This window comes from Calypte anna, chromosome 2 (genome assembly GCF_003957555.1).
Source record: "Calypte anna isolate BGI_N300 chromosome 2, bCalAnn1_v1.p, whole genome shotgun sequence".
Classification (NCBI taxonomy): domain Eukaryota; kingdom Metazoa; phylum Chordata; class Aves; order Apodiformes; family Trochilidae; genus Calypte; species Calypte anna.
In genome coordinates, this window is record NC_044245.1 from 147019237 (window position 1) to 147047209 (window position 27973).

At 38.1% G+C, this 27973-nt stretch overlaps 1 protein-coding gene across 11 annotated transcripts in view; it reads right to left on the reverse strand.

Moving 5' to 3' along the window:
• The window catches only part of PTK2 (protein tyrosine kinase 2), a 224242-nt gene that overhangs the window by 33950 nt on the left and 162319 nt on the right, over positions 1-27973 (reverse strand). For 4 of the 11 annotated variants that reach the window (XM_030445997.1, XM_030445991.1, XM_030445990.1 and 1 more), the window contains 6 exons: positions 16875-16931; positions 14384-14481; positions 10891-10975; positions 3664-3764; positions 2315-2430; positions 695-795 (listed from right to left, as the gene is read on the reverse strand). In XM_030445997.1, coding sequence (XP_030301857.1) covers positions 695-795; positions 2315-2430; positions 3664-3764; positions 10891-10975; positions 14384-14481; positions 16875-16931 — 558 coding nt within the window. Of the gene's footprint in view, positions 1-694; positions 796-2314; positions 2431-3663; positions 3765-10890; positions 10976-14383; positions 14482-15531; positions 15553-16874; positions 16932-20300; positions 20319-21501; positions 21586-27973 lie in introns of all 11 variants that reach the window. The other 7 variants (XM_030445992.1, XM_030445995.1, XM_030445986.1 and 4 more) reach the window with 3 other exon arrangements.

Consider the following 27973-nt stretch of genomic DNA (forward strand, 5'->3'; position numbering starts at 1 on the left):
CAGATTTAAAATGCTACTATTTGGTACCCTACAGGTAATCTCTATTCTCTTGCAGTATTTCCTATCTGTCAAGCACTGCAGGACCTCTCACAGCTGCTGGAGCCACTTAAGATCAGTATTGCATCCAGAATGGAGAAAAAAAAAGTATGTTTCAAAGATATTTTTGTACTGAACCTCCCAAGTCCAGTGACACCCAAAGTGAGTAGCACAAAATCAGAATAACTTGGGCTGGGAGGAACCTCTAAAGGTCATCAAGTCCCATTCCATGCAGTAAGCAGGGAAAATAACAATGACAGCACGAACTCAGAATCTATCTGTAGGTAACCTCAAATTCATTGTAGGCTACATCATATGCCATGAACCAGGAGCTTTATCTCAAACAAGCCTCAAATGTGGATAAACTTCTAAAAACCAAGAAGAAAACACTATAAGCTTATATCCCAAATAGTAGAATTTTACCTACAAGTGAATTTCCAACTTTCTGTAACTTAAATCAGACCTTGTGATTCTTCTTAAGCATACATGTAGTAGGACTTCACTGCCATCTATTAAATTGTGGAACATCTTGCCTTTTTCTACAAATACAACCAGATTTTCCTGGTCTAGCTGTTAATTCTTTTTAAGAACAAATTCAGTATTGTGAGAAGCAACAGTGTTCCCTCTGGCTGGCAAGAAAAAACCAGAGTTTGCTTACCTTTGTAGTAAGTACTGTCTTCCATGTATCGGGACAAACCAAAGTCACCTAATTTCACACAGTCAGTGGCAGACACCAGCACATTTCTAGCAGCAATATCCCTGCCAAACAGAGGAGACATGATTTCTAGTCACTTAAAAAGTTAAAAGTGGTGAAATATAGTTTGAAAAAAAAAATCATTAAAACCCAGAAGTATCAAACATCTTTGAGAGGACTGAATTATTTTTCTAAGCCATGGTTTGATTGTGTATGCACAGAAATTTTTTGTATTTTTTTTGTCTGCTGATGCTGAGAAGCTTGCAGAAATCCTGCAGTATGTTTGATCCTTATGAGTAACTGCTGTGGTCTGAAAGCAGAACCATCAATGTTGACAGAGGAAAAAGTTTTATTTTTTATTTAAATATCATAGGGTAAAACCTTTGGGGAATGAGAATTGGTGGCGAGTAGAAAATCTGCCTCCTGACCTCACAAAGGTATGGAATTTGTTTAACATCTCAGTCTTGCAAGAGGCTTTTCCTTGTAAGGAGCTCAGCTTTTAGTGATGTCACAAGGATTGTGAAAACACTTGAGCCTTTTTCTCTTGCAGCTTCCCAGGTGAGACAACCCACCTTATATGTCTGTTGCTTCTGGATTTCTGTAGGCTTGACTAAGAATTGACAGGTTCAGCTCTGAGCAGTGAAGAAAAGTCCAGAAAACTAAGTAGTGCTACCTTATCCTGTTTCAGTACTGGATGAGTAAGTTAGATTTTCAAATTTTACTTAAAATTAACAGCTACTTGGCCAAAACTCAAGTATCTTTAACAATCATATGGGATTATTTACAATATTTTATACACATACCTAATACTTACATATACATGTTTGTATGTGCAATACTTACAACACATTTATAGAATCAGAAAGTTTTTGGAAACAAATAAAATGCTCAAGTTCAAAACAAAAATAGCACAGGAAAATATCAGTGATGTGAACTTTAAACTGCATGCAGTAAGAGGCTAAAGACAGCCTCTTCTCCATAGAAAGCTAATGTTAAAATGCAAGGGAATTAAATTCAACACACATTTATAAGGATATTTATGTTCCCTTCCTGGTAATTGAGTACTTGTATTTTATAAATATTTTGGTTTCCTTTTTCAGTACTTAAAAAGTCAACTGCTCTTTTTTGCTTTTCTGTATTTGGAATATTGCAGCTTTAAAAAATATTGCAACCACAAAGCAACAATTCAGCTGCCATCTACAGTGATTAAAACCCAACACCACCTCCGAGTCGATCCAGGCAGGAGCCAGCAGGGGTCACTCTTGAAAAAGCTGTAATTTTGGTGACAGAGACTGAAAAATCGACACAATACTTAAAAAGACTGACCTAAACCAGGGAAGTTAATTTGAGGAGTTCCAAAGTATTGCTGCTACACACTCATAAGTCACAAAAAAGAAACACAAAAGGCTTTGAAGAGTCCAACTCTGTGGTTTAAGTGTTTTGTCTTCACTTCAGCAGGTGTGTTTAACATCCACTATACTGCCAGTCAAAAATCTGGTGATCTAGGACACCTCATACTCCCTAAGATTTCAAGTAGTTATATATAAAAATAAACATATACAGTTATATATGTAAAAATCTTACCTATGTACAAATCTTTTGCTCTCTAAGTAGGCAAGTGCTGTGCTGAGCTGGTAAGCATAGAGTATCAGAGAGGCCAGATCCAAGCTGTATTTTCTGACTTGCAAAAATGATCTCAACTGTTCACATCAAGGAGGAAAAAAAGAGGAAAAGTTATTTTTTTGTCCTAAGAAATCTGAACATGGCTTAAACTATAACAATTACATGAGAAACAATGGCCATACTTTCCCATAAGAATGTATGAGGAAAGAAAATCACATGCCATGAAGAAATCTTTGTTAAATCCAAGCAGTTTTTTCTATATGAAAACTGTTAGCCAACAAACAAAAAAATATGTGCTTTGCTTTCAGGTTCTTTTTGAAGGCAGAGAATAAACTGCTGTTGTTTCAGAGTAAAGCACTCCTGAACTATTAATCCATCCTTCCCTTCAGAATACACACATTTTCAGCTTTAATTTTTCAGAACAAAACAGTACATGGCCAATTTGAACACTAATTAGATCAGTATTGTTTTGGAAGCATTAATTTTAATCTACATTTGCCAGAGCAACTGGATTTAGCTCGGAGTAGCAAAGCAATACAGAATTTTTGTAAGATCTATCCCTAGCAGTTAGGAGCTAATGAAAGGTAGCACTGGAGTGCCCTTATAAATTAAAAGAAGGCCTTAAAAACTGATTTGGGACCTGGAAAGGAAAATTACTTCTTCACTACAGGTTATTCTGCCTTTCTTTTTCTTGGACAACATACTGCTGTTTGATATTTACAATTACTGTGCAGTATGAGATAACCACTTCATGTTTTTAGAAACATGTAGCTCAAAGAGAACAAATTATAAAAACTGAATTTACTTTTGTGTAAGGTATGCATTCAAAAGGCATAATAATGAGGAAAGTCATCTTACCTATGGTCTCTGCTGCAGAGACCATACAGAAAACAAATCCTAAAAAAAAAAATCAGTGCTCCAAGGGAAAATATAGTATTACCCAGGAAAAGATGTAGAATATAATTTCACTTCTATAGGGCATGTTTGCCAATGCTGTTTAAATGATACCACATTATCATCATCTTGCCACAGGTCAAGCTCTCACTCTGGAACAGCAATTTAGTTCTCTGAAAACTATGACTAAATCACTTTGGTATGAGCTGATTCAGTTCCCTCAGTGGAGGAGTTAGGTCACATTCTGCCACTCCTGTTTCTGAGTCCATAATTCTGTAAACAAGTATGATATCACATTTGAGAAGAGGGCTATTGGGTTACTCTGAGAGACAGGTTTTTTAGTTCTTTGTAAAGATACCTGGGAGCTAAAAAAGACCAAAGCTGGATGAGCATGTATGCTCATGTATTTTTCATACCTCTCCGAGGGTACAAAGCTCCATGATTATCCAAACTGGGTTTTCTGTAATAACTCCAATGAGCTTCACAATGTGAGGGTGATCAAACTGACGCATTGTTACTAAAAAGAGAAGAAATAAGCTGGTGTTACATAAAATCTTTTTTTTTTTTTTAAAATAACAGAGCAGTTAAGAAGCAGCTAGTCTGTGACCTGAAAATATAATCACAGTTTTCCAGGACCTGAAACAACTTCCTGCAAGCAATAAATTCTGCTCATTTCATGCTCTGCAGGCAGTATAAAACACTGCTTGCTTTAGTTAAGTGCTGTGGAAGGTGCAAGATAAAAGGTTCTCTGGGTTTTCTGCCCTGGTTGAGCATAACAGAAGTTGACATAATGACCTATCTGTCCAGTGCAGGACCAATTAACCTGTGCCTTCTATTGGAAGAGAAGGGAGAAAACATTATAATTCAGTGTCTGGAAAAAATGTGTGTCAGTTTCTGACAGAGACAAAAATCTCATTTAATCATTATGTTCATGCCTCATTTTGTTTTCCTAGGACTTATCTTCTAAGCCTCCACAGTGCAGTCACAGTATATTTTATGCAGTAAGACATACAAACCATATAATGGTTTGGGTTGGAAGGGACCTTAAAGATCTATGTTTCTCTCTTAGTTCTGATCTCCCAAGTCCAGCAGTGCCTCTCCTCTGGTCAGGCTCTCCACCACCTGAACTAGAAAGTTGTCCCCAGTGTTCTTCAGTAGTTTTCTGGACTGCTCCCAGTAGGTTGTGCCACTTTTCCAGCATGTCTGGCCAGGTGGTTGAAGGCCCTTATCAGGATTAGGACTTGCAAGCATGATGCTTCCTGCAGCTGAAGCAAGAACTCTTCTTCAACCTCTTCTTGCTCAGGTTGTTGTCTGTGGTAGACACCAACCACAAGAAGTTTGCTTTGTTGACCTGGTCTCCAAATTTCAGCCACCAGATCTTGCCCTGCACATTGCTGCTTTTTAAAGACAGCTCCGTGCAATCAATCCCATTTTTGCCATAAAGAACAACTCCTTCACCTCTCCTCTTTACCTCTCCCTTCTGAATAGTCTGTAGACATCACTCACAGGGCTCCAACTGTGAGATTCATCCCACTAAGTTTCTGTGAGAGCAATTGGGTCACTGTTCTCCACCTGAGTGTGTGCATTGGTACAGGGGCAGTTCACCAGGCTATGGGCCACTTCTTTTTAGAGGGGCTCACCCTAACACCCTTGAGGCAATTAGCAGATGTTCTCCTGTTGCTTCCTAATGGCTCAGCAGCCCCTGGCTCTTCTCAAGTGCTTACAACACCACCAGTTTCCCCTGCTAAATCTAATTTAAAGCTCTGTTATTAAGTCCAGACAGCTTATTGTGTGGGACATTCTTGCCCCACTTGGTCTGTTAAGTCCTGTCAGCTGTCCACAGCCTCAGTTTCTCAAAGATATGCCCTTCACAGACTGGTTTGGGTTGGAAGGGACTGTCACAGCTTAGCAGTTTGGGCTGAACAAAAACCAAAGCACAGAATTATTCTCTTATTACCCACCCACCCCCACGCCCCCCAAAGTAAAGATAAAAAGGGAATAAAGACTTGAGACTTGAAGTTGGAAATTAAAAAAAAAATTGTAAGCAGATTTACCAGCAGAGGGGAAAGGCAATAACTTAAGGGATAAAGAACAAAAATATAAATTTATACAAATCTATGTATACAAGTCAATCGGGATGCTGGCAGGAATAGGAGCCTGAGGGCCCCTTGTGGCAGGGCAGACTCAGGAGGGAGCTCCATGGCTCTTCCCAGCACTTGATGGATGTGGACTCTGAAGAGCACCTGGCAAAGTGGTGGTAAAGGAGCACAGGTGAACAGCAGGAAAGCAAGGAGCAGGCAAAAGAGAGGAGAGGCTGCCAGGCTGCCTGAACTTGATAGAGTATGGGCAGAAATGGGAGGGAATAGAGCCCTCTGTGTTCTGCCTCTCTCAGTCTGAAAGCCCACCTGCTTCAGTTCCTCATACTCAAATTATGATAGGAACCTTAAAGATGATCTTGTTCCAAGCCCCCTGCATGGGCAGGGACACCTCCCACCAACCCAGGTTGCTCCAAGGCCCATTCAACCTGGCCTTGAGCACTTCCAGGGATGGGGCAGCCACAGCTTCCTTGGGCAACCTGTGCCAGTGTCTCACCAACCTCATAGGAAAGAATTTCTTCCTGGTGTCTAACCTAAATCTCCCCTCTTCAAGTTTAAATCCATGTTCTGTCACTACACACCTGTGTAAAAAGCCCTGCCCCAGCTTTCTTGTAGGTCCCCTTCAGATATTGGAAGATTGCTATAAGGTCACCTCAGAGTCTCCTCTTCTCCAGGCTGAACCTGGAGAACTTCTTCAGCCTGGTTCCTGCTCTGAGCATTTAGTGGGTCTTCTCTGGACACATTCCAGGAGCTCTGTGTCCTTCCTATGCTGGGGACTCCAGAACCGGACACAGAACTCCAAGTGGGGTCTCACGAGCAGAGGGGGAGAATCACCTCCCTTGACCTGCTGTCTGTGCTTCTTTTGCTGCATCCCAGGACACAGTTGGCTTTCTGAGCTGCAAGCTCACACTGATGGCTCATGGTGAGCTTCTGGTCCACCCCCCCACCCCCCAGGTCCTTCTCCTCAGGGCTTCCCCCAATCCTTTCTCCTCCCAACTTGTATTTGTGCATGGGATTGCCTTGACCCAGGTGCAGAATCTTGCACTTAGTCCTGTTGACCTTCATGCAGTTTGCATAATCCCACTTCTTGAGCCTGTCAAAGTCCCTCTGGATGGCATCCCTTCCCTCAAGTGTCTTGACTTCACCACACAGTTTGGTGTTGTCAGCAAACTTGTTGAGAGTCCATTTGATTCCACTCCATGTTGCTGACAATCACAGGTCAAAGATCATAGTAGCTGAGATCTTGAAACACAGCACCAGTTATGCAGCCAGTCATTCACCTGATCCATTTGTACATTCCCCTTCTCTGAGTTGCAGGACAGAGACCACCACCTGTGCTCTCCAAGCCCTTTAACATAATCCCAAGGACATAAAGTCTCTTTGGGTATTTGTGAGTCTCCTCATTGCAGCATCATTCAGATCTACTTGGAACAGTAGAAAGAGGTGACAGTCCACAGGCTTTACCAGGCTCAGTCTCTCCATGATATTCTGGATCCAAGTTCCTGACAGGCAGCAAACTTCCCTAGAGATATTCCCTGGGCAACAAATGGTGGCTTTGATGGAGTCACAGTCACTAAAACCCTCCAAACTTTTCTGGTGGCACAGGTACTAAGGTAGGTGGGTGGCTGGACAAACTTTGCATGGTTGGACTTTCCTGGGTATTGTTTGTTACTGACTCTTCATTCTTCAACCCCAGAGCCTCAGACCTGTCATGTAGGGCACTTCAGTGGGAATGGGAAGGTTCCCTGACCTGCAACGAGCAGAGATGAGAGTCCAGTCTCCTTTGTCTCATGAGTTGGTTGTGTCTGTCACCTCAGGGTTGGAAGCAAGCTTACATTCCCTTTGCAAATTCTGAAGGCAAGGCTGTGACAGTGAATAATACCATGCACTGATCTCTCACTCAGATGGCAGAGCATTCACACACCTGCTAAGCTCCTCTGGCAACACAGCCACCTGCTTGGTGAGCTCCTCCAGCTGGAAATATCTGCACCCATGGCATCTACCTCTGCCTTCACACCTAGGGGGACTTCAAGGTTCCAGAGTTCCATGCAACTTTGGGTCTGGGCAGCTCTTTCAGTTCTTGGGGGTCAGTCTGGGTGTAGTTGTGCACACAGGGAGGTTTCATCACTTCCACCTGGGTTTCAGTCAGCTCTGCACTTGCACCAGGTGGAAACCATTTCATTTCTTTAGGAGGCTGTTTCCATCTGGCTCCCAAAGGAAAACAGCCTATTTTCCAGAGGCCACTATCCCTCTATGCCCTTCCATGACAAATGTTATCCTCCATTTGCTTGTCCTGGTTCCTAGTGCTTCCCTGAGGCTGCCTTTAGAGATGCAGAGGCTGGCCAAGGTTGCTCCTGGTAGCTGCCTCCATGACACTGGCATTTCCTGACTTCAGGAATCCCCCTTGGACACTGTGCTGGAGGTTTCTGCTACAGATTGTGCCAGGATGGGAACTGCTTGCCTTGGTGATTGATTTAATGCTTATTAATGTTTTGGGGAGGTGTACTTGATAGATTTAATGAAACATTAGTCCTCTGACTAAGGCTTTCTCTGTCAACATGCATGAGAAACATCCTCAATTTAATCCTGACAAATATCCTTCATTTAATCTTAGAGTGGGCTCTCTTGTACATTTGCATTTTGTAGTGTCAACAGAAATGCATGGTAATTACCAACCTGGAAAGTCTGCTTCAGTTTGCTTTAAATTAGGTGAGAATAAACCCCACTATCTTTTGGCTTTTCATTAATCACAAACTAAAATCAGCAGGTGTTTTCAGATTCCTGTTCTGATGAGCTCTGAATTATATTTCTGTACACTGGTACCCAGCAGCCATATAACCAACACATCATGCAACCCCACAAATCCCCAAGAAAAATCCTTGGTTATGCTGTTTGTAAGACCTATTGTTATAAATACTTCAATAACATATTTTCCTTCAAAGAAGCTTACAGGGGCAAACTTAAACAGAACATATTCTTTGAAATATTCATGCATTACAAGTAATAGAGAACAGAAATAAATCAGTGAAACAAATATCCCTATCAATGGCATAGTCTAATGCATTAATAAAAAGGAATAAATCATGTGGTGAAATGTCAAATGGGCAATAACAACTGCTAAAATACTGCAGTAATATACTGCTACACAGAACTGAAGCTAGATTTCTAAATCATTCACTTCCCCTCCTCCTTTTTGAGTAAACAGAATTTCACAGAGGGAAGCTATTTCTGACACTCTGAAAAAGTCTGCATTGCTAAACTGGTTTATCAGATCCCAATACTAGTATTAAAATCTCATAAATAAAGCGTACATTAAAAAAAACCCTAAACACCCTGATAATTAGCTTTAGGATTCTCTTGTGCTAATTTTATAACACAGAAACGTTGCTTTATTGATGTAAAAAGAAAGAAGGAATACAGCTTTAATTATCAAAGCAATGGGAGGGCAATTAACACAAATAGTTTTATATCACATGGTCTTACCAATTTTAAACATAAAATACTCCACGGATGGAAAGAACTTCACAGAAATTAATTCAATCCATGTTATTACATCAGTTTGCCATCCAGCTTCCAGAGTTAAGAGATATGAACTTATTGCAGAGCAATTTAACAAAGGCAGTGGAAGATCAATAGAAATCTCCCCAGCCAGGTGGTTTGTATTTCAGCATCTACAAATGCATTAATTGTAATAGACTGATACCCACAAGCAGCCAGGAATGAAGGGACAGGCACTGCTTGAAAAAAACATTTTCTTTTATCTACTTTTCACACTGTGGTGCTATTCCTTGCAACAATCAATACTAAATCTTTTCAGCATTTAAAACTCCACTGCAAGCAAACAACTACAACCCCAAAATATTTTCGTATTCCTAATATTAAAGTAATTTATTAGGAAATAATGTCTTAATTCAGTAAAACAACCAACTCTGCCTCTCTGTATGTTGGATCTGAGCTTTGGGATTAGTTCTCCTAAAAATTAGGAGGCAGTAACTTCTGAGAGGGTTTGCAATCTGAACACAAACAAGAGAAATGTAACAGATGGGAATTAGAATAAAAAAAAGGAAGATGAAATAGCAAAAGTATTAAATCAAAATTGAAAAGCACTATTTATCTGTCTACTACGTTAACATTCTCTAATCTGTCAAGCTCAAAGCATAATAAGGAGCATTCAATGAGCAATTATTTTCTACATTGTTAAGAGACAACAGCCTACCTTTGACTGCTCCCTTATTACTAATGGTATTTACTAAATGGTATTAACTTTTGCAACAGCTAGAGATGAAATGGAAAAAATTATAGTAATTTAAGAAAAATGTGACATCCAAAAATAGGAAGCCATTAGTTATGAACAATTAGTTATGAACAATTGTTTTCTGAACAATTAGAAACAAATCTCTGAACAAAGGAATAGTGAATAAAAGAATACTATAACATCTGGACATAACCAAATAATTTACTAATACAATACCTTGATGAGGTTTACAGGTACACAATAGCAGAGAACAATAGGCAAAAATTAAGGTCCAAGTCTCATATTCTGTTTGCTTACAAAATCAAACAGCAGAGAAATAAGTAACTACAACATTCTTATGGAAGTTTTCTGTTACTATTAATCCCAAAAAGCCCTCTTTCCATGTATGAACTGTACCATTTGGGGAATACAGTTATTCGTGGGCAATTATTTAGAAAACTGGTCTTTTTCTATCATGCTTTTTAAAAATGAATTTTCAAAACAGATCTAAGACATAATATTTTTAGCAAATTAGTTAACAGAGACAACCACCTGACTTTCTTAAGTCATACACTTGAAACAAGAGCTGTGCATTGTTTTTAATTTGTTAAGGAGAGAGAAGGAAATAGAGGATCGAGCACAGACCCTATGAGGAGAGGCTGAGGGAGCTGGGGGTGTTCAGGCTGGAGAAGAGGCAGCTCAGGGGAGACCTCATCACTCTCTACAACTCCCTGAAAGGAGGTTGGAGCCAGGGGGGGGTTGGGCTCTTTTCCCAGGCAACTCTCAGCAAGACAAGAGGGCACGGTCTCAAGTTGTGCCAGGGGAGGTTTAGGTTGGATATTAGAAAGAATTTCTTTAGCGAGAGGATGATCAGACATTGGAATGGGCTGCCCAGGGAAGTAGTGGATTCTCCGTGTCTGGAGATATTTCAAAAGAGACTGGATGTGGCACTCAGTGCCATGGGCTGGGAACTGCAGCAGTAGTGGATCAAGGGTTGGACTTGATGATCCCTGAGGTCCCTTCCAACCCAGCCAATTCTATGATTCTATGATCAGATCTCTAATATTCCAAAAATGGTTCTGAAGGCTTACAGGAGTCAGACATGACTGTTCAATTCAGAAAATCAGAGAACCCACATAAAATCATAGATACAAGCAATGTAAGGATGTAAAGCAGTCTTCCTGGCACATACTGCAGGAGAGGAAAAGGTCACGCTGTGTATTAATAAAAGATTTACATCAGGATCAGAAGTTTCTGGCACAGAGAGCTGCAGGCTTTGCAAGGACCAGTTACAGAAGTATTTTAATACTCACAGGCTTCTTGTAAAAATTTTTCTCTAACGCTGTCTGAGGTGCAGTTTTTACATGTTTTGATTGCAACAGCCATAGCTGGATTTTCCTGAAAGACATGATAGGGAAATAACTGAAATACAGCCTGCTAAAAGATAAGTCCTTAAAAATTCAAGCAAAAAACTGCTCTAGAGAAAAATCACTATTAAAATATCTATAGTTAAGAAATCAAATTTTGAAATGTTAAATATTACAATCAAGACATCTAGTGTACAACACATCTACTGCACTTAGGAAACGTTTAATCTGCTTTAAATTGTGTTAAATAGTGCAAAAATTATGACAGGAGATAGGCAGCTGAACTGAATAGTTCTGTAACCTTGTGCCTTATCAAGGATGATAAACTCTTGACAATATTTAGCACAAGCAGAGGAAACAAGGAGATAAATGCTCAGAAACCACACTTGGCTTAGGCAAGCAAGGAACCTGGAAAGCCAAATCAAGCATTTTGTGGCTCTTGTGGGGCAAAGACTGGCTGAAATTTTTGAACTACAAGGAAAGTAAAACAAAACTTTCACATTAGCTTTACAATCAGTTATATCAAGGGCTTCAAAGCAATTTAAACAACACATGTATTCAAAACCAGAAATGGATTTTACTATCTGATTGCTTATCCTCTGAATTTGGGGAATAAGAAACACTGAGCCAAACCAAAGGAGGCTTCTTAACTCTTGACTGACATCTTTGGTGTGCTTTAAAATACCCTTTCCATAACCTAGAGACAGCACAGAGAAGATGCAGGTGTTTTTCTCCTAAAAGAAAGCTTCAGGCATTTGAGCTTTGCTGCTTCTCAAAACACCTCCTCTTGCTTAGAAAATGCTATTTACAACATGGTGTAACCCCATAGTAACATGCAGTGCTCAGATGTCACTCATGCAAGGTCTTAATGGGTTGAAAGCAGCCAAAGAGTTTTAAAATTAAGCTTCTACATTAGGTATAGGGCTGCTCAAGGCCTAGCTTGCCTTCCTCCCATCTTTCTCTGAAAGGCTACAGGGTTCATGTACATCCTCACCCTGTTTTTAAGGTCATTGAGAGTTGAAGTTTTCAGTTATGTTCTGTGTCTACACATTCTTGCTCTATTGCACATCTTTTCCACAAGCTATGGATTTCTATTTTGCAGGTTTAAATTTCTTTTTTCTAAGTTACAACATATCTCTTTAAGCTGGCTTGGCAGGAAAATATTGATTAAAACCTTTTCTCATACATGAATATACCCATAAACTGGCTGAAAACTGGTGGTAGACTGGTATTATTTTAAGCCCCTCTAAAATCAGGAATAATGGACACTGGATGAGACCTCTGGAGGCCTTGCCAGACCACTTCCCCATCTCGAGGTATTACAAATAAAGTTTGGAAACACCTCATAACCAACATCAACATCAAAAGGAAGAGTTTCAGCATCAGCAAAGACTCCAGACATTTTGCAAAATAAATGGAGGAAACCACTGAGTTTCAGGGTTTTGCTGATCCTTTGTTTTCAAGACAAAACAGTGAGGATATATCAGACTGGTAACAGTTTGTGTACTCAGCAGCTGAGACTACTTTAAATGACACTTTTGAACTAATGCCACAATAAATCAGCCTTTGGATGCAGTCTTCTTTGGATTGCTGACATCTGAGCAACAGGATCCTGTAGTTATACCTGCATTTTCCATGCAGTATTCTACAAATTCAGGCTGGTTTTGGTATTTCAGGAAAAACTGGCAAAGCAAGCAGCAGCTGAGAAGAGGTGGAAATTGCTGGAATAAAAACTGGAAGTGTGCTGAAGAGGCATAAATGAGATTCTTCAGATTCACTTTTGGGCTACCACAACTCCCTAACATTTTGGCATGTGAGCTGAATATATATCCAAGGATGAAAAAGCTACCCTGTTATTGTTACCTCATCTTTTATGTACTGTAAGATTTATTCCAAAAGTTTAAGTTACACTCTGTGACTAGGAGTTAATTTAATGTCAATACCTTTCTGTTTTCCCCTCACATATTCAGGTGTCTTAAATGTATTATACTTTTATTGTGATCAGGTTGCCATTAAGAAAACCTCATGCTAGACACAGGATGAATGAGTAAGATCTGTTTTCAAATTCAAGAAAAAGAATGGAGATAGGTGGCATCTTCAAAGCAATATTCCTAAGAAAATGAGGTTTTAATTCATTTTACAGGGCACTAGATTTATCCAATGATCCTCAAATTCAGTGAAACATTACTCCCCAAGTACTCCAGTTAACTTAGGAATCAATGAAAAGTAAGGATCTCCCTCAATGTAAAGTGTATCAGAACTGCTTTTCCATATGAAGGTACCACAACAGCCTTCAAACCTGCCTGAAATATATAACATTTACCCTTATTTATTTACCTAAACATTGCATTAAAGATTTATTGAACTCACCAAGCAAAGGTCACTAACCAGCTGTTTCTGGGAAATACTATTTCTGAAGTTAGAACTAGATTATTGTCCAGATGAATTATTACTTCATCAAAAATCCAGACATTTAATTTACTCAAACAAGAAATACATCTTCATTTTACACGTGCAGCATCAGTTTATTATATGCTTGAAACATGTTGAAATGAAGTAATTTTCCAGCTTTCTCATACTTTTTTCCACAATTTTAATTTTTCATTCAAATTTCAATCTTGGTGGCTGCAGTCTAGAAAAATATATAAGCACCAGCATCAATTACAAGTTCTGCCAAACTCACTGGTTTCACTGAGGTGAGTCTTGAGTATTGAGAATTCATTGGGACAGTGCCCAAGGATTTTGTATCCTTCAGGAAAAAGGAATTTTTTAACAAGCTTCAATTGGAGAGATACAGTGAGACATATTTGTTTAAAATTGTTGTCCCTCTGCTGTAGGCTATTCCCTTCCAACATAACAGACTAAGATTTTGTCAAAGCATTTGAGCACAAAGTTAAATTATCTTAGTCAGGAACAGTCATCAGCTTCTGCACCATGTGCTAAAGGTAAACCCAAGTCAGGCAGAACATCCAAAAATAGAGTTTTAAACTTTGTAATAGGGTCTACAGCCCTGAATGCTCAGTAGGGAAGTATGGCCAAAGGGATGTGGGCTTGGACACACTCAAAATGCAGGAAAGAATGTATGGTTGGGGTGAAAAGCCATGACTTCTAATTCTGAATCAGCCAGTGGCTTTGGTATGGTCCTGAAAAATGTACCTGGTTCCTTTGATTCCTTTCCTGATCTACAGAATTTTGAATATAGGAGCACAGAACCCAACTTTGGAGTTGTTTTCTAGTTATCTGAAACATGCAAAATATTCTCTACATACTGATGATGCTGAAAAAATAATCACAAAGTTAATTCTGATTTTTCCCCGAAGAGTCAGATCAAGGCATCTCAGGAATAAGTTTTCTTTTTTCTTTTATTTTTCCCTTCCTCAATTTTTTTATTAAAAAGATTTCATTGTTTGTTTATTATGATTTCAGAAGTGAGGCTTACCGGGCTCATGTAAACTCCTTGGTGTACATCTCCAAACTGTCCTTCACCAATGCAGCGCCCCAGCTCAATTCTTTCCCTTTGAATTTCATAATCTCTGGCTATAAGAATATAATGCACTTAAAATATTAAATTTCTGATGAGGGTCAAAGAAATAATCCACAAGATACAAGAAACTCAAAGTAAGTCACTCAAACGTCTCACATATGAAGAACTAAGATTAACACTTGCTGCACACCAACCTATACAAATGCTGCATACACACAGTGGAAACCTCTTAAACAAATGTTTGAGCCACAGTAATGAAAAAGGAATTGTGAAATCTAATTTGCTAAATGAACTACTATGCATTATGTATTTTCTTAAGAGACATAATTGAATCCTTCTTAATTGTAGCTGGTAAAAGACAAACAACACAAATAGCCCAGGGCAATACCAATGATATTAAACACAGCCTTAGCACACATCCCTTTAGATGTTTAAGAGAACTCCACTCTGGTATTTTAGCTCTTGGAACCATCAAATGAGCCCAGAGAATTTTTAAAGAGGTAACTGCAAGAAAAAAATACAGAAACAAGAGCATGGCAAATAAAGATAAAATAAAAGAGCAAAATTTTGAGTGCACTACACCTCTGTCAGTGTGTAACTGAGATAAAACTGCTCTGTTTTGGAGACTTATGCAATTTTGTTTACATCATGGTTTGACAGACTGAGAGTACTACTGATATAAATGGCTCAGTACTTCAGCAAAACATTTAATCAATTGCAACTGAATTACTTCATTTGCAATTTCAGCTCTAGCAGACATGGAAAAATATTTAAGGAATAGCAGAAAAGCATGTACAGTATATGTTTTCACCTCTATTTGTATTATTCAGAGAAAAAAAATACAATCATCCATCTTATGACTTTATGACTGATGACTTTGACTTCATCAACACTACAAAAATAACGTCACCCAGAGCTGGATAACAAAGTGATAAATGTCTTTTTCATTTCCATTTTAAGTAATGCATTTTCCTCTTTAAAATCCCAAAGCTAACTGGTTTAAATAGATAATGTTTATTAAATGAAAGTGAAGAGTAAACTTAAAAATTCCACATCATTCCAAACTGCAAGCATACAGGGATGGGTAAAGGGTCTCCTGTTACCTTCATCTATTCCATAGCTTTCTGCAGTGCAATTAAGAGAAAAATCAAATGCTTACTTAGATATTGCTTCTCAAAATCAAGAAAAGGACAAACATTTTCTTTTTAAATGAATCAACAAACTGATGCAATTTTAAGTTTACATTAGCAGAAGTCACAGGTCTGTTCTTGTGATCTTTACTGATTAGTCCTCTGAGAGCTGAACACTTGAGTCCACTTCAATCTAGCAAAGCACTCAATGTATTGAGAGGCCTCAGCAGCCTCTCTCCTGGGTTTTGGATTGAAGGAATACTTAAGTGTTCAGCATCATCCAGGGCTGGGCCCACAAGTAATTACTTCCATGAGAAAGATTAGGAAAAAAGCCAAACCCCACACTAAGTTAATATGTTAGCATAGAATAAAGGATATAATTTATCACAGTACTTTTTCATCCTGCAAAATATTTTAGTAGAACCATGTAGTGACTTACTGCAAGACATTCAAAACACATTGTTTGTTTCTGGAAAACATATATTCTTGCTTTTCAAATATATTCCACAGTAGTGGAGACAGTTGTAGACACTGAAATGATCCATGAAACATTCCTGCCTCGTGGCAAACTAGAAATCCTTACTAATGCCTCTTCAGCAGAACATGGCAGCAGTTTAGGATCATCCTCTCCTTTTTACACTAACCAAACCTGCTATTTTTGCAAGTTTCTGTATGAACTCAATGTCTAGCTGGAGATAAATCCTTGGTTGCCAAAATGCAACTGCAATTTCACAGACATAACCAAATCTTAAGAGTTTCACATTGAATTACTTAGCCTTGAGAGTATAAGATTATAAGATAATTCAAATATGCCTTAAGACAAAACCCTTGGGGTGGCTAATGCATCTTTTTTTTTTTTTTACTTCAAAGATGAAGACTCAGAAGGATTTTGCATTTTTGTTTTTGTTCCTGAAGTCTTTCATCTTTAACAAAATTGCATGTGGTACAGGTGACTTCCCTCTCTCAAGGAATTCGAAAGCAGCAAGTCTGTCATATAGCAAAGATGAGACAGTTAGACAGCATTATGCAAAGATTTCCAGATTGTTTGCTCTTATCACAGAAATCTTATCCAGTTCCATTAAGCATTGTGTTCAGCATCACATTCTCAGACATAAAAGGAATTTCATTGTGAAGTCACTGACAGCAGCAAAACAGAATTTGGCTTTATTTGCTTCAAAACCTGAGCCTGAAAGACACATTTAATCTATGAGTTTTCATAACATTGTATTTTTTTTTTGCATATATATTACTTAAAGCTGAAATACAAAATTCAGTCCATACTTAACCAAAGTTCCCAAGCTAACTGCCAAACTTACTTGATGGCATTGTGTAAGTATCTTCTTCATCTATAATCTCTGCATAGTCATCTGTCTCTGTAAAGGGAGGAATTGAAGAGTTTCGGGAAAAGCAGATGAAAATAATTGTCCAGAACAATATCTCAAATTTATCAAGGCTGAGATGTCACAACCCCAAACTTCCAACATTGCTGAGAGCATTTACAATAGCATGAATAAAACTTGCTCATGCATAATACATGGTATGATAATGACCTTGGTGCCAATTATACTGCGTCACACAGATGCATTCAACGAGGAATAAAAGGAAGATTCATTTGTATTCAAAAAAGTTCAAGTTCTGTAACTCAAACCCATCTAAGCTGTTGACTTAAAATCTTTTGAACAGCAAATTCCCCTGCAGTAAGGTGAAAACATTATTAAATGGATTAAACTGCTTTACCTTCAATTAAATGTGAATAATAGTTTGCTAGTTTTTTATGTCAAACAAGCAGAACAGACAGTAAAGATGTTCCAGGGCAGCATTCACCTCCTGTCAGTGTGGCAAAGTGAGCAATTTTCCATTAAGTTTTCTAGAGTATAAAGATGTTTTAAGTCACAATCTCACCATACACCCATTTTTCTTCAACTAGTCCCAATTTTCCTTATTTAATAGAAATTCACCACCAGTTTTGCTGTCAAGAATCAAGATCTCATGGGCAGTGTTTGAAAACAACCAGTTCTCAACATTTTAAGAATGACAATGCATTTCTTTCTCTGTTAAAAACCTACAACTTTTACATATTCTGCTCCCAAATTTGTTAAATGGTGTCAAGTTGTACCAGATGGTCCTTCTCTTGTATTTTCTGGTGTGTGTTAAGTCATTTCCTAATGGTCAGATAAAATCCTCTTGGTGTTAAAAAACGAGCCCATAACTTGACATAATTTTTCAGGGCTTTTCAATTCTACTTCCCAGCATTAAATATTCTCAAAGTTGAGTAATTTCAAATCCAGTCTGCAGTTTTCATGGCATCAGAGATCAGGCCACCTTTTCCCCATCTGCCCTGGAGCATACACACATCCCTACACATCCCTGGTATCATTTCTAGAGGCTCCTGAATGGTGAATGGGACAAATCCACAGTGAGAGTGGAAAGAAGGATGGGATGATCCCTTCCAGAAGCAGCCCTCATACACATACATAAACAAGAGGCTTACTTTTCAAGCAAAATGAATATTCAACAATTAGGAAATTAGAGGTTGAGTATAATCTTTGAAGTTCAACACACTTCAGTGTGTAACTGCTTTTATGCTCCTAACTTTGAACTATTTAAATAAAATTAAAGCCCTTTTTCTTTCAAACTCCTGCAGGAATATGCTGTGTCATGTAAAAAGGGAGGAGATTTTATGCCATCTTAAGTTTTGCGAGGCAATTTCTATTCTGAAATCAGCAAAACAGAGTAAATACATGAAAATATAATCAATTATAAAGGCAGTGCACAATTCTAAACAGACAGAAAACTCCATAGGCACTGATATCTTTCTTAGTACGTTCTTTCCTCCCTACATTATAAACTGAGGTTTTGTAGAAAGTAAACCCCAGTTTTATCTAGAAAATAAGGATCCATTTGAAAGAGATCACTAGTGTGATGGGGATAAATCACCCTGCTTCCTTGTAATATTGTGGGAGATGTTTAAAGCCAGAAAGTTCTGGTATGTTAAAAAATTGATGAAATGAAAGATATTATAAGCCTATGTGAGAAGAATTTAAAAAGTTTGGAAACTAAACTTGGCACCACTTTTGGTCTTTAGAAACCAAAATATCTGTCACACTGCATGGTAGAGCAATGTTACAAATGGTGATAAATGGCTCTGTAATAAAAGATAAGGCAAATTAATAAACATATGCAAGCAACTAAAAAAAAAAACCAAGTCTTGTAACAGCTATAACTCTGGAGAGGAATATGCATTAAGTGTTCAGAAAATAATTCCTATTGATTTCTGGCACTGTTTCAGGAAATTAGAGGAAAATCCAATCAAGGCATCAATATTGATGTCCTCCAGGTGTTCTGCAACGAAGATAACTGAGTCATCTGGTGTGAGACTACAACCAAGTCTGCTCAGACTGTATGTCTGATAAGAGATACTCCAGAGCCTATGGGTAATGCAAAGGAAAAACTCAGCTAGGCAAGGCTCTCCAGGCTGCTTTCCAAAGGTTTTCCTACAGCAGACTCCAGAGCTGAACATTCACAACAATGCAGTGATTCCAGAAGATGTTCTATCTTTGAGGCCCTTGGTAAGTCTAGAAAAATGAAGATTTAACAATAGGGCTGATTACTGCTGTCCTGTTGTACTAATGCTCATTTTTAAACCAGCATTGAACCTTTTCACCTGCTGGTCAATCCCAGATTCTTCTAGATGGAAGAACAAACAGGTCACTTTTGGAAAAAGATGCAGTAAAGGTGACTGAGCCAATTAGAGATTTATTAAATCTGAATCCATTTATTAAATGATTGAAAACAACATCCTTGGATATCAAATCCATAACAGCTTATCCATAACCTTAAGCACCTGTTTGAAATTTCCTTTTTCATTATTTTTTCCCATTTATCATAGCTGGTGATTTATAAAAGATAAGTGCTAATAAAAAGCTATGTAGGGTTAGTAGCTGAAATACAGTTTTGGAATTTACAATGGAAGAAATGTTCTTTGAGTTTTAATGTTTAAGAAAAAAAAATTGAGGTAGAATTATCTTTTGAGTCATATCTGAAGAAGATAAGGAGATGAAAAGTATACACTGCTTTTACTTTCTACTGAGAGGAAGACCACATGACATTATCTCTACTTCTTACATCCTTCTTTTACTGCTTTTTATGTCCTTTTAGTAGCTCCTACTTACAAAAACAAAGATAGACACAGTATCAAATTTGAAGAAAAACATTAAAATCTTGTATTTAAAACCAGCAGTTTGAGCAGATGAAACCTGATTAATATTTCGTATGTTCAATCTACATTAATCCATGTTGTACAGCATCTTTTAATGGAAAGTCTACAGAGCCCTTTGATGCTACCATGCCTTTAAAGCATCACTTAAAAGACACATCATTTATCTCACCCACTGACCTAAAAAAAAAAACAAAAAGATCTGATACAAAAATCCCAGTCAAACTGAATGGACACTCAAACCTACAAACCCTCTTTGCATTGTGCCAGAACTCTCATTGCAAACACATGCAATACCCCCATCCCTGTGTGTTTGAAATAGCTTTTCCTTTTTCAGTTCCAGTTTAGCAGAAAGTGTTAGTTGCACATCCTGTAAAGTACAGTTTTTATTGGCTAATGTCCAAAGCAGACTGCTTTTTAATACCAAAATCTATAAAATTTATTACTGAAATGTGCATTAAGTGGTATATGAATATAAAAGTTGCATATTGCACATTAGTAACACACAGACTAGAAAACATATTACCGTCCCCACTAATTTCATCTGCAGATCCAGGTGGCATGCAAGGAAAGAGAAAAACAGAGGGGGAGAGAGAAGGGACAGAGAAGGGGGAGGGGAAAATATACTATTAAATTCATGAGTAATCCAAAAGTATTCAGACTGCAGTTATATTATATACCTGACTCAAGAGAAACCAGAAAGTAGCAGAATATAAGACTTCTCAGCGAAAACCCAAGGGACAAAGACATGTTCTAAGAAACTTGTATTATGAAACAGAGTTAACGACTTTGAAACACAGATTTACACAAAAAATTAAATTTGGAAGTGGAACAGTTTTAATGTATTGTTAAGACATGCCAATTTGTGGCTTAAGTCAATATTTCACTACAAAACAGATCTCTTACACCAAGTTAAGTCAGTTCAATTTGACTTTTCACACACACTTATGACTCGGATACCTACAGCTGGTGTTCATCCTTTCAAATGAAATGCACTCCTGTGCTGCCACTAAGACAGAACTAAGAAATGGAACCATCTACGTATTAATTATACAAAGCATACTGCAGTTATACGAAGCTGAATTTTAAACAAGTGACAAACAGAACAACTCTATTGGGAAGCTGTTGGAATGAGCAACATACTCTGCATTTATGGTAGCAGTCCTATTCCACACCAACGCCCACAGCACAAGCTGATGCACTTCAGACATTATTTATAGATATAAGGGAAATTAGCATTAAAGTTGAAAAAGTAATGCACCTATTACTCCAATTGTTCTTGCCCCTAACAAAGCCAAACTGGTCCAGACCAAATGCTGAACAAGTACGCAGCCAAAAGCATCACCATGTTCAGTGTTTAATCCAAAGTCATCTTAGCTGATGCTTATTGTTGCTATTCTATTTCATTCATAAGCATGCTTGTATCAGGGGTCCAAGAATGAAGTCAAAACACATTACCAAAAAACCCATGGGTATTACAGGGGCTGCACAACCATACAAACAAAATTATTAGTATGATTCTCCCCTGGAAAAACGGGGACCAGAGAGTTTGTGACTCTGCATAAAAACCCAATTCAACAGGAGGAAAGAGGCAGCAGAAATTTAATGAGATTATTCTTGGATCTCTGTTTACCTGATGCTAAAGTAGTAATAAAAAGACAGTAACTGCATTACTATATTCAGCTTTTGGGTTAATAAGGCAGCCTAAACAAAGAGCAGTGCAGTACCCTTAGGCGGCGGCTCATGGGAACAGAAGACGAAAGGGAGAAAGCGCCTAGATTTCTTTACTTTATGCTGACAGTGATTGACTCCTTTACACAGAGGCAAGAAAAGGAAAGAGAAAAACAGAAACAAATTATTTGGAAATAAAAGAAAAGAGACTGAAGAGAACATCTACAATGAATGAACATAAAGGTAAAAGTTTACATTACAGTTCTGCATACCTAAATGGATAGACGAATGTTACTGAAAACTCCAAAGTGTATTTGGTATTTTCCTTCTAGTTATTTTCTACAGCAAATTTATTTTGATTTTTCAAGTGAGACTGTTAAAAAGTCAGCTTTTGCCAACTATATAAACCATCCACTGGCAACACAATGAGTATTTATGACAGAAGCATATCCTGCTTTTGCAGGCTCCCCACCTGTACTAGACTGTGTCATAGCTAAATCCTGATTGAAGTGACAGCCACCAGACTTACACATGGATGTACTGACTTTCTGGACCCCTGAAATTACAACATAAAACAAGTATTTCACATAGCAAGGTTACATAGAACAAGGAAAACCACAGTTTCTCTGTCCCACTGAAATACAACACTGACATTTTATGATCTGAAATCTGTCACTGGAGCTTCATGCCCAGTGCAGACCCATGTTGTCAGTTTGATACTTTAGCTCTCTCAGGATGTTTAGGCAAACACCCTATAGAATTGTCCCCACTGTCTCCTTTCCCAATTACCCTTCTGCATTTAATTAGCAAATTGTTTATCAGGAGGAGAGAGATTTTTAAATACGGGAAAATACAAAGAAGTCACAAGTGATTTCACAAAGTAGGAAAGAACACAGGACAACACTAAGGACCTAAGGATAGCTGCTCCTTTTATTCCTCTTGTTATCTCTTGGTTCCTCTCTGCTTTCCTCTTTTCCCTCTCTCCCTTATCTGAGGAAATGTGAGAGGTGGTTTAAAAAGCTCATCAACTAAATCAACTAAATCCCACATCTTGTTGCTTCACAGTCAAAACTTAAGAGTGAGGTTCAGCCACCTTGGGTGACACAGGCTTGAGGTGCAAATTGACACAGCACACCCAAATGTGCTGGGAGGAGTGGAGGAAGGTTTGAAAAGGACAATTACCTTTTAATAAAAGTAACTTCACACTTTTCATAGCTTCTGGAAACCTCTGAACCATTGAAGTAGCTCTACTTACACAAAAGCACTGTCTTATATAAACCTGTGAAGTTTTTAGTGGCCAAACTTTGAGGGATAATGTGCAGATTTTTTTAGAGCTGTATTTAGTGTGTTCAGTCACTGTCCAATCAGGAGGCTTCATGCTGATTTTCAAGCATGCAAATCTAATGGGTAATACTAAGTACAACCCATGCTTTGCTGCAACTTTAATACAGTTAGAATGCATAGAGATTTGTCATTGTATCCTAAACAAAGTATCATTATACAAACTGCTGGGGTGAGTAAAAAACCCAGAAAAAATCAATTTAGAAAATTTACATGTTATTGAAAATGACAGAACATTAATCAGATCTAATGCTAAAAACTACAAGAAGTGCAAAGGGAGGGCAAACCAATTGAGTAAGTATCAGTATTTCCATGAATACCCCACTACTGCATTCCTCAGGGACATCTCTTCCTACCATCACAAAGCCTCATTTTTAGCACAATCATTCTAACACAAACCTGGCAACATACATAAAAAGGTTTGAAAGAAAAGAAACAAATACTAAAGCTATTTTAAAACACTACTGAAAAGGTATTGAAATGAGAATAAAGCAATCTGATACTTGGTACCTGAAACAGAAGAGCAGGTATAGAGTCACTGTCAGCAAAGTAAACTCTGAATTGGAAGAGATGTTTCAACTCTTGACCTGCCTGCTCAGGCTACAAAGCTAATTTAAGCTTGAAATCCTGAAATGCTGTTCACTCTTACATTGATACAGGGGTAACAAGGGCTGACTGAAACCTGACTAAACCTGCTTCATTGGGAAGGGACACCAAAATGACAAAGGTGGTTTTAATCCACTATGTACGTGTCTTGATGCCCTGTGATACGCAGTCCAACTTGTTTCCAGAGTTTCAAACCTCACCTTTAATACTTATGGTCTCAAGTTTAACTATTCTAAATGACTATTTTGTCTTAAATGTACCAAATCATCACATAAAGCTACAAAAGAAAGTTTATTCAGGTGAAGAGTTAATTCTAAGTGAAATAAATAAGTCCCATTTCCACCATCCCATATCCAGCTTCCAGCCAGGATATCACTGACATCCACCTAAATGCCCATAAAGCTCAGAAGTGCTGCTGAAGACTTCACTGGACTACTTTTTTTATTTAGTTGCTTTTCTCAATACTAAGTATTCACTTAAATCATTGTGTATAAAGAGAATAAATCACCTGCTATGCAACTGACTATGTTAGAAATGAAGCCACCAGACCCAGGTTGTAAGTACTGGAGCTGCTCATTAGGACTGTGTGAGTTGATAACCAACACTGGAAGGCTGAAACTCATAACATCCCATTCTATTTTTGTTGAACATTCTTGTGTCAGTTTGAGGAAAAACCCTGAAAAATAAAACTGCAGAGGGAATAAATCTATTTGTTTTCAAGCTTCTGAAATAAAATTAATACTAAGCACTTGTCACATCAAATAACTTTATACATAAATACCCAAACCCCAAACCTAATACTGCATGGGATATTTCTTTAGTCATACTACAGTTTTATAACTTGCAAAGGAAAAGTGTCTGCTCAGATTAAATTACTGGATCACAAAGGGGAGAACTCTTTAACCAGTGACACAGACTGAGAAATCAATGCACTGATACAGAGGAAATTTGTTTACCCTGTCTCCACACCTCATTCTGGTCATCTTGTGCATGAAAAAGAACAGTTTAAAATGCAAAATATAACAGCAGCCTATTCAGCTGTGATGGGAAGCTGAAATATTGCAATTTATTAACATTAAGGGTATTAAAAAACATCTTATTAATCAGCAGAATAGCTGGGTGAGTTAGGAAGCAAGTAACTGTGAACTTGGAGACGTGACTTGCTCAAGGTTTGTAAAATTCATCTGTAATAAACCTCAGACTTGAATGTCCCTCAGTCCTGTGACCATATGGCAGAGCTACAATAGTACAGAGCCTTTATATTCCTCCAATTACTGAATAATTTGAATTTGTAACTATGTAATTTATGCTAGACTGTTAGTCTTTCTTTTCAGAAGAAGTGAGCAGTAGAGTGCAACATCACTGAGCTAGCAGACACTGTCAGCTTTCCAGCATTGTCTTTTTGGAATGACTTGATAAAATGAACACGAATTAAAAAACAACTTTACAGCCCCAAGCCAAGAACACCTTTTTCCCCTACCAACCAATTCAAATGGAACTTGGAAATGCAAGTCCCACACAAGAAACTCTTTCAGAGTTAAGCACAGAGCAGACCTTTTTGAGCCCAGGAATCATCAAACAGAGCACACACTGTGCTCTGCAAGAAGTGATTCAATAAAATCTGATTTGTCTTTCCATTACTGCTCATAGCTTTGCTTGTGATTAGCCCTCATCATTCACATACACATTCAGGTCCCTTCATATACTCACATCTGCTTCATTAAGAACATTTTTAATGTTAATTCACCTGAAATCAGGTGAATACATTTACCTTTTTTTTTTTTTTTCCTCCTCTTTGTTGCATTTTGACATTGGGTCCTGTTATATTTCAGTTTGCACTAGGTAACCTACTGGAAGTCTCTCACAGATGGAACTGCAGCATATAAGCACTCTCTACCTGCTAAAATCTCACTTAAGATTATGCTTATCTCCACTAAAAGAGAAATTTTTTCATGCAAATTTCAGCTGAGCAGTGTAGCTGAATTACTCCTCAGTAGCACCCCAGAGAAGAACTCCCATGCCACTTCACTGCCATGAGCAGGAGTTCACCATGGCAGATGATTTAAGTGTAATGGTATACTATAAATTTGTAATTCTGAGACAGAACCTGGAAAGTTACTGAGAAGCCCCTTAGGATGCTAAAATCCTTCAGTTTCTATCAGGAAGCTCTCTCCAAGAGACCCCATTCCTCTGCTGCTGGGCACATTGCTGGATAAATCTAAACTGTGGGGTGCAGTTATAATTTCTTACAGAGTTGTTATGAGCAGTTTTTCCCCCTTGACTTGAAAATGATGGTTTTGTTAGTAACAACAGAAGTGCCAGCTAGAGGACAAGAGGACACAGAGAGTTCTCTTTGAGATCCCTACTTCCCTATTAGAGGTGTGCATCACAGTGATTGTTACATAGAGAACTTGAACAGTCTGCCTTAACATCTGAAACACCAACCACATATTTAAACACTTTTTAGCTTCTTTCACAGAATAAGCACACATTAAAGCTGCAAATCAGCACCTGCTGTGAAGAGACCAACCCTGCAACAGGACTTAAAACCTTCCTTCAGGCTCATGCCTTGTGCTGGCTTCTACAGAGTGCCTGATCTCCTTCCTTAATGCCATCCTTCCAGTTACAGCTCTCTCCCCACAAACACATTACTTTATTCAACAGTACCTGGGTATCCAAATGCCAAGAGTGACAGCTTGGAACCACAGAATCATTCAGGTTGGAAAAGTCCCTTAAGATTATCAAGTCCAGCCCTAGACCTAACCCTGCCAAGAAGCTCACCCTGCCAAGACTTGTTCAATATTCTGCTTGTTCGATTCTTGCTTAAACAAGTGGGCCTGAAATGTCACACTTTGCAGCACTGCACCTAAAGTAATGGTTGAGCTATGTTTAAAAAAAAAATAAAATATGTCCACAGAATTTTCTAGTGCAAAGGAGGCACAGTGATTAGCCAAGGGATGCAAAAGCATATTGATATAAGCAAGGATGGGGGAGAAGAAACCAAAGAACTCTGTCAGAAAGGATTTATGTATAAAAAGAGCAAGGAAACTAAGGCTTAATTGGTTACATTTTATGAAGAACTTTTTATAATATATAATGGGCAAGGTAAATTATTTTTGGAAATATGTGTATCAGGAAAAATATATATCACCTAACTACTCTAATGTTTGCTATTTCAAAACAAACTGCTGGCCAAAATAAGTTCCTGTAGACTAGAGCAGAGCATTTTAATACAGAGACTCCAAGCAAAATAGTAGGAAATCCAGTCAGGAGAATTACAGTGACCCAGTATGCTGCTGCTTCTAAATTTTACATATTATTTGCACAGTGAAAATAGTTCAGCCTTAGTGTTTCCTGAGTTTCTTGGGTGAGCAGAAAGAGTCTTTTTAAATGTAAAGACAGAAGCAGAGGAAGAAGGAAGAAAAAGTTGGAACTCTATGTTAGCTAAAATATTCATTGCTTCTGGTGAATCACAGCAACTTACACCAAAACATCAGATGCATATAGAAGATGTAACTCATCTTCAGTGAGCTTTTTATTTACAGTTACTTATACCCCTCTCCCCAGATGTATAATTTGAGGGATAAAATTATTGTTGCAGATTAAAAAAATGGGAAATTTGGTAGACATGGTTCTTATACAGAGTGAAGGCAGTGCCCACTGCAAGGCACATCAGAGCAAGGCAACCAAATAATACCAGAATAAACAGAAACAGGAGCATGCAGCAAAAGCAGAGCAATGAAACCTGGTTCAATGACACTCAGTCATAAGAGAAACACTTCTTGGCTCCCAGATTCAGTAATCTGCTGCTTTGGATTCCTGAAACCAAATAGCTTCACCCTTCACTAGTTTGAAAAGGTCTTTTTTAGGAGAGAGGTAAAAAAAAAATTAAATACAACTCTATCTTTCTATGCTTTGGAATATTAAAGCACTTGGAAAGAACAAGTTTTCATTTCACTAGACCAGAAATATTTCAAGGTGTGTTAATAAATACTTCAAGAAGAAAAACAAAGTGTCTTTCATTAAGTTTTATTTTTCAGCCTGCAGAACTTCAGATGAATACCTGAACTTTTACACCACCAAATCACGTTCCACGCTGGCTTTTGGTTATCCCCAAAGTGTGGTGGGGAACTCAGAGTGAAACTCTCCTTTAGAACTAAGGATATTAATACTGTAATAAAATGCTATTAAAATGTATGACTGCTTAATTTTCCTGTTGAATATGTGCCTTGGAATTTTGCTGATCAGCTTTAGCATTAGAAGAGATTTAAACAAACCTCACTGAAAAAAAACCCAGCAGAGTTAATTTATGATTTAAACCATCAAAGGCATGGAGGACATCACAGCTGTCAGTAAGTTATAAAAGCTTGTCTTATCTGGAGCCCTTTAACTCCAAGTCATTTAAATGTCACTAGAGAAAGGCTCTTATTCTGCAAACCAAGATAGCATCACCCACAGCTGGCTTTGCACTGGATGCTGTCAGCTGTCGGGCTCTGCTGACCTGTAACTCCTGGGTTAACTAAATATTATGTACATCTGCTGCCTTTGTTGTTTCACACTGATGGAGCAGTTACATGTGAC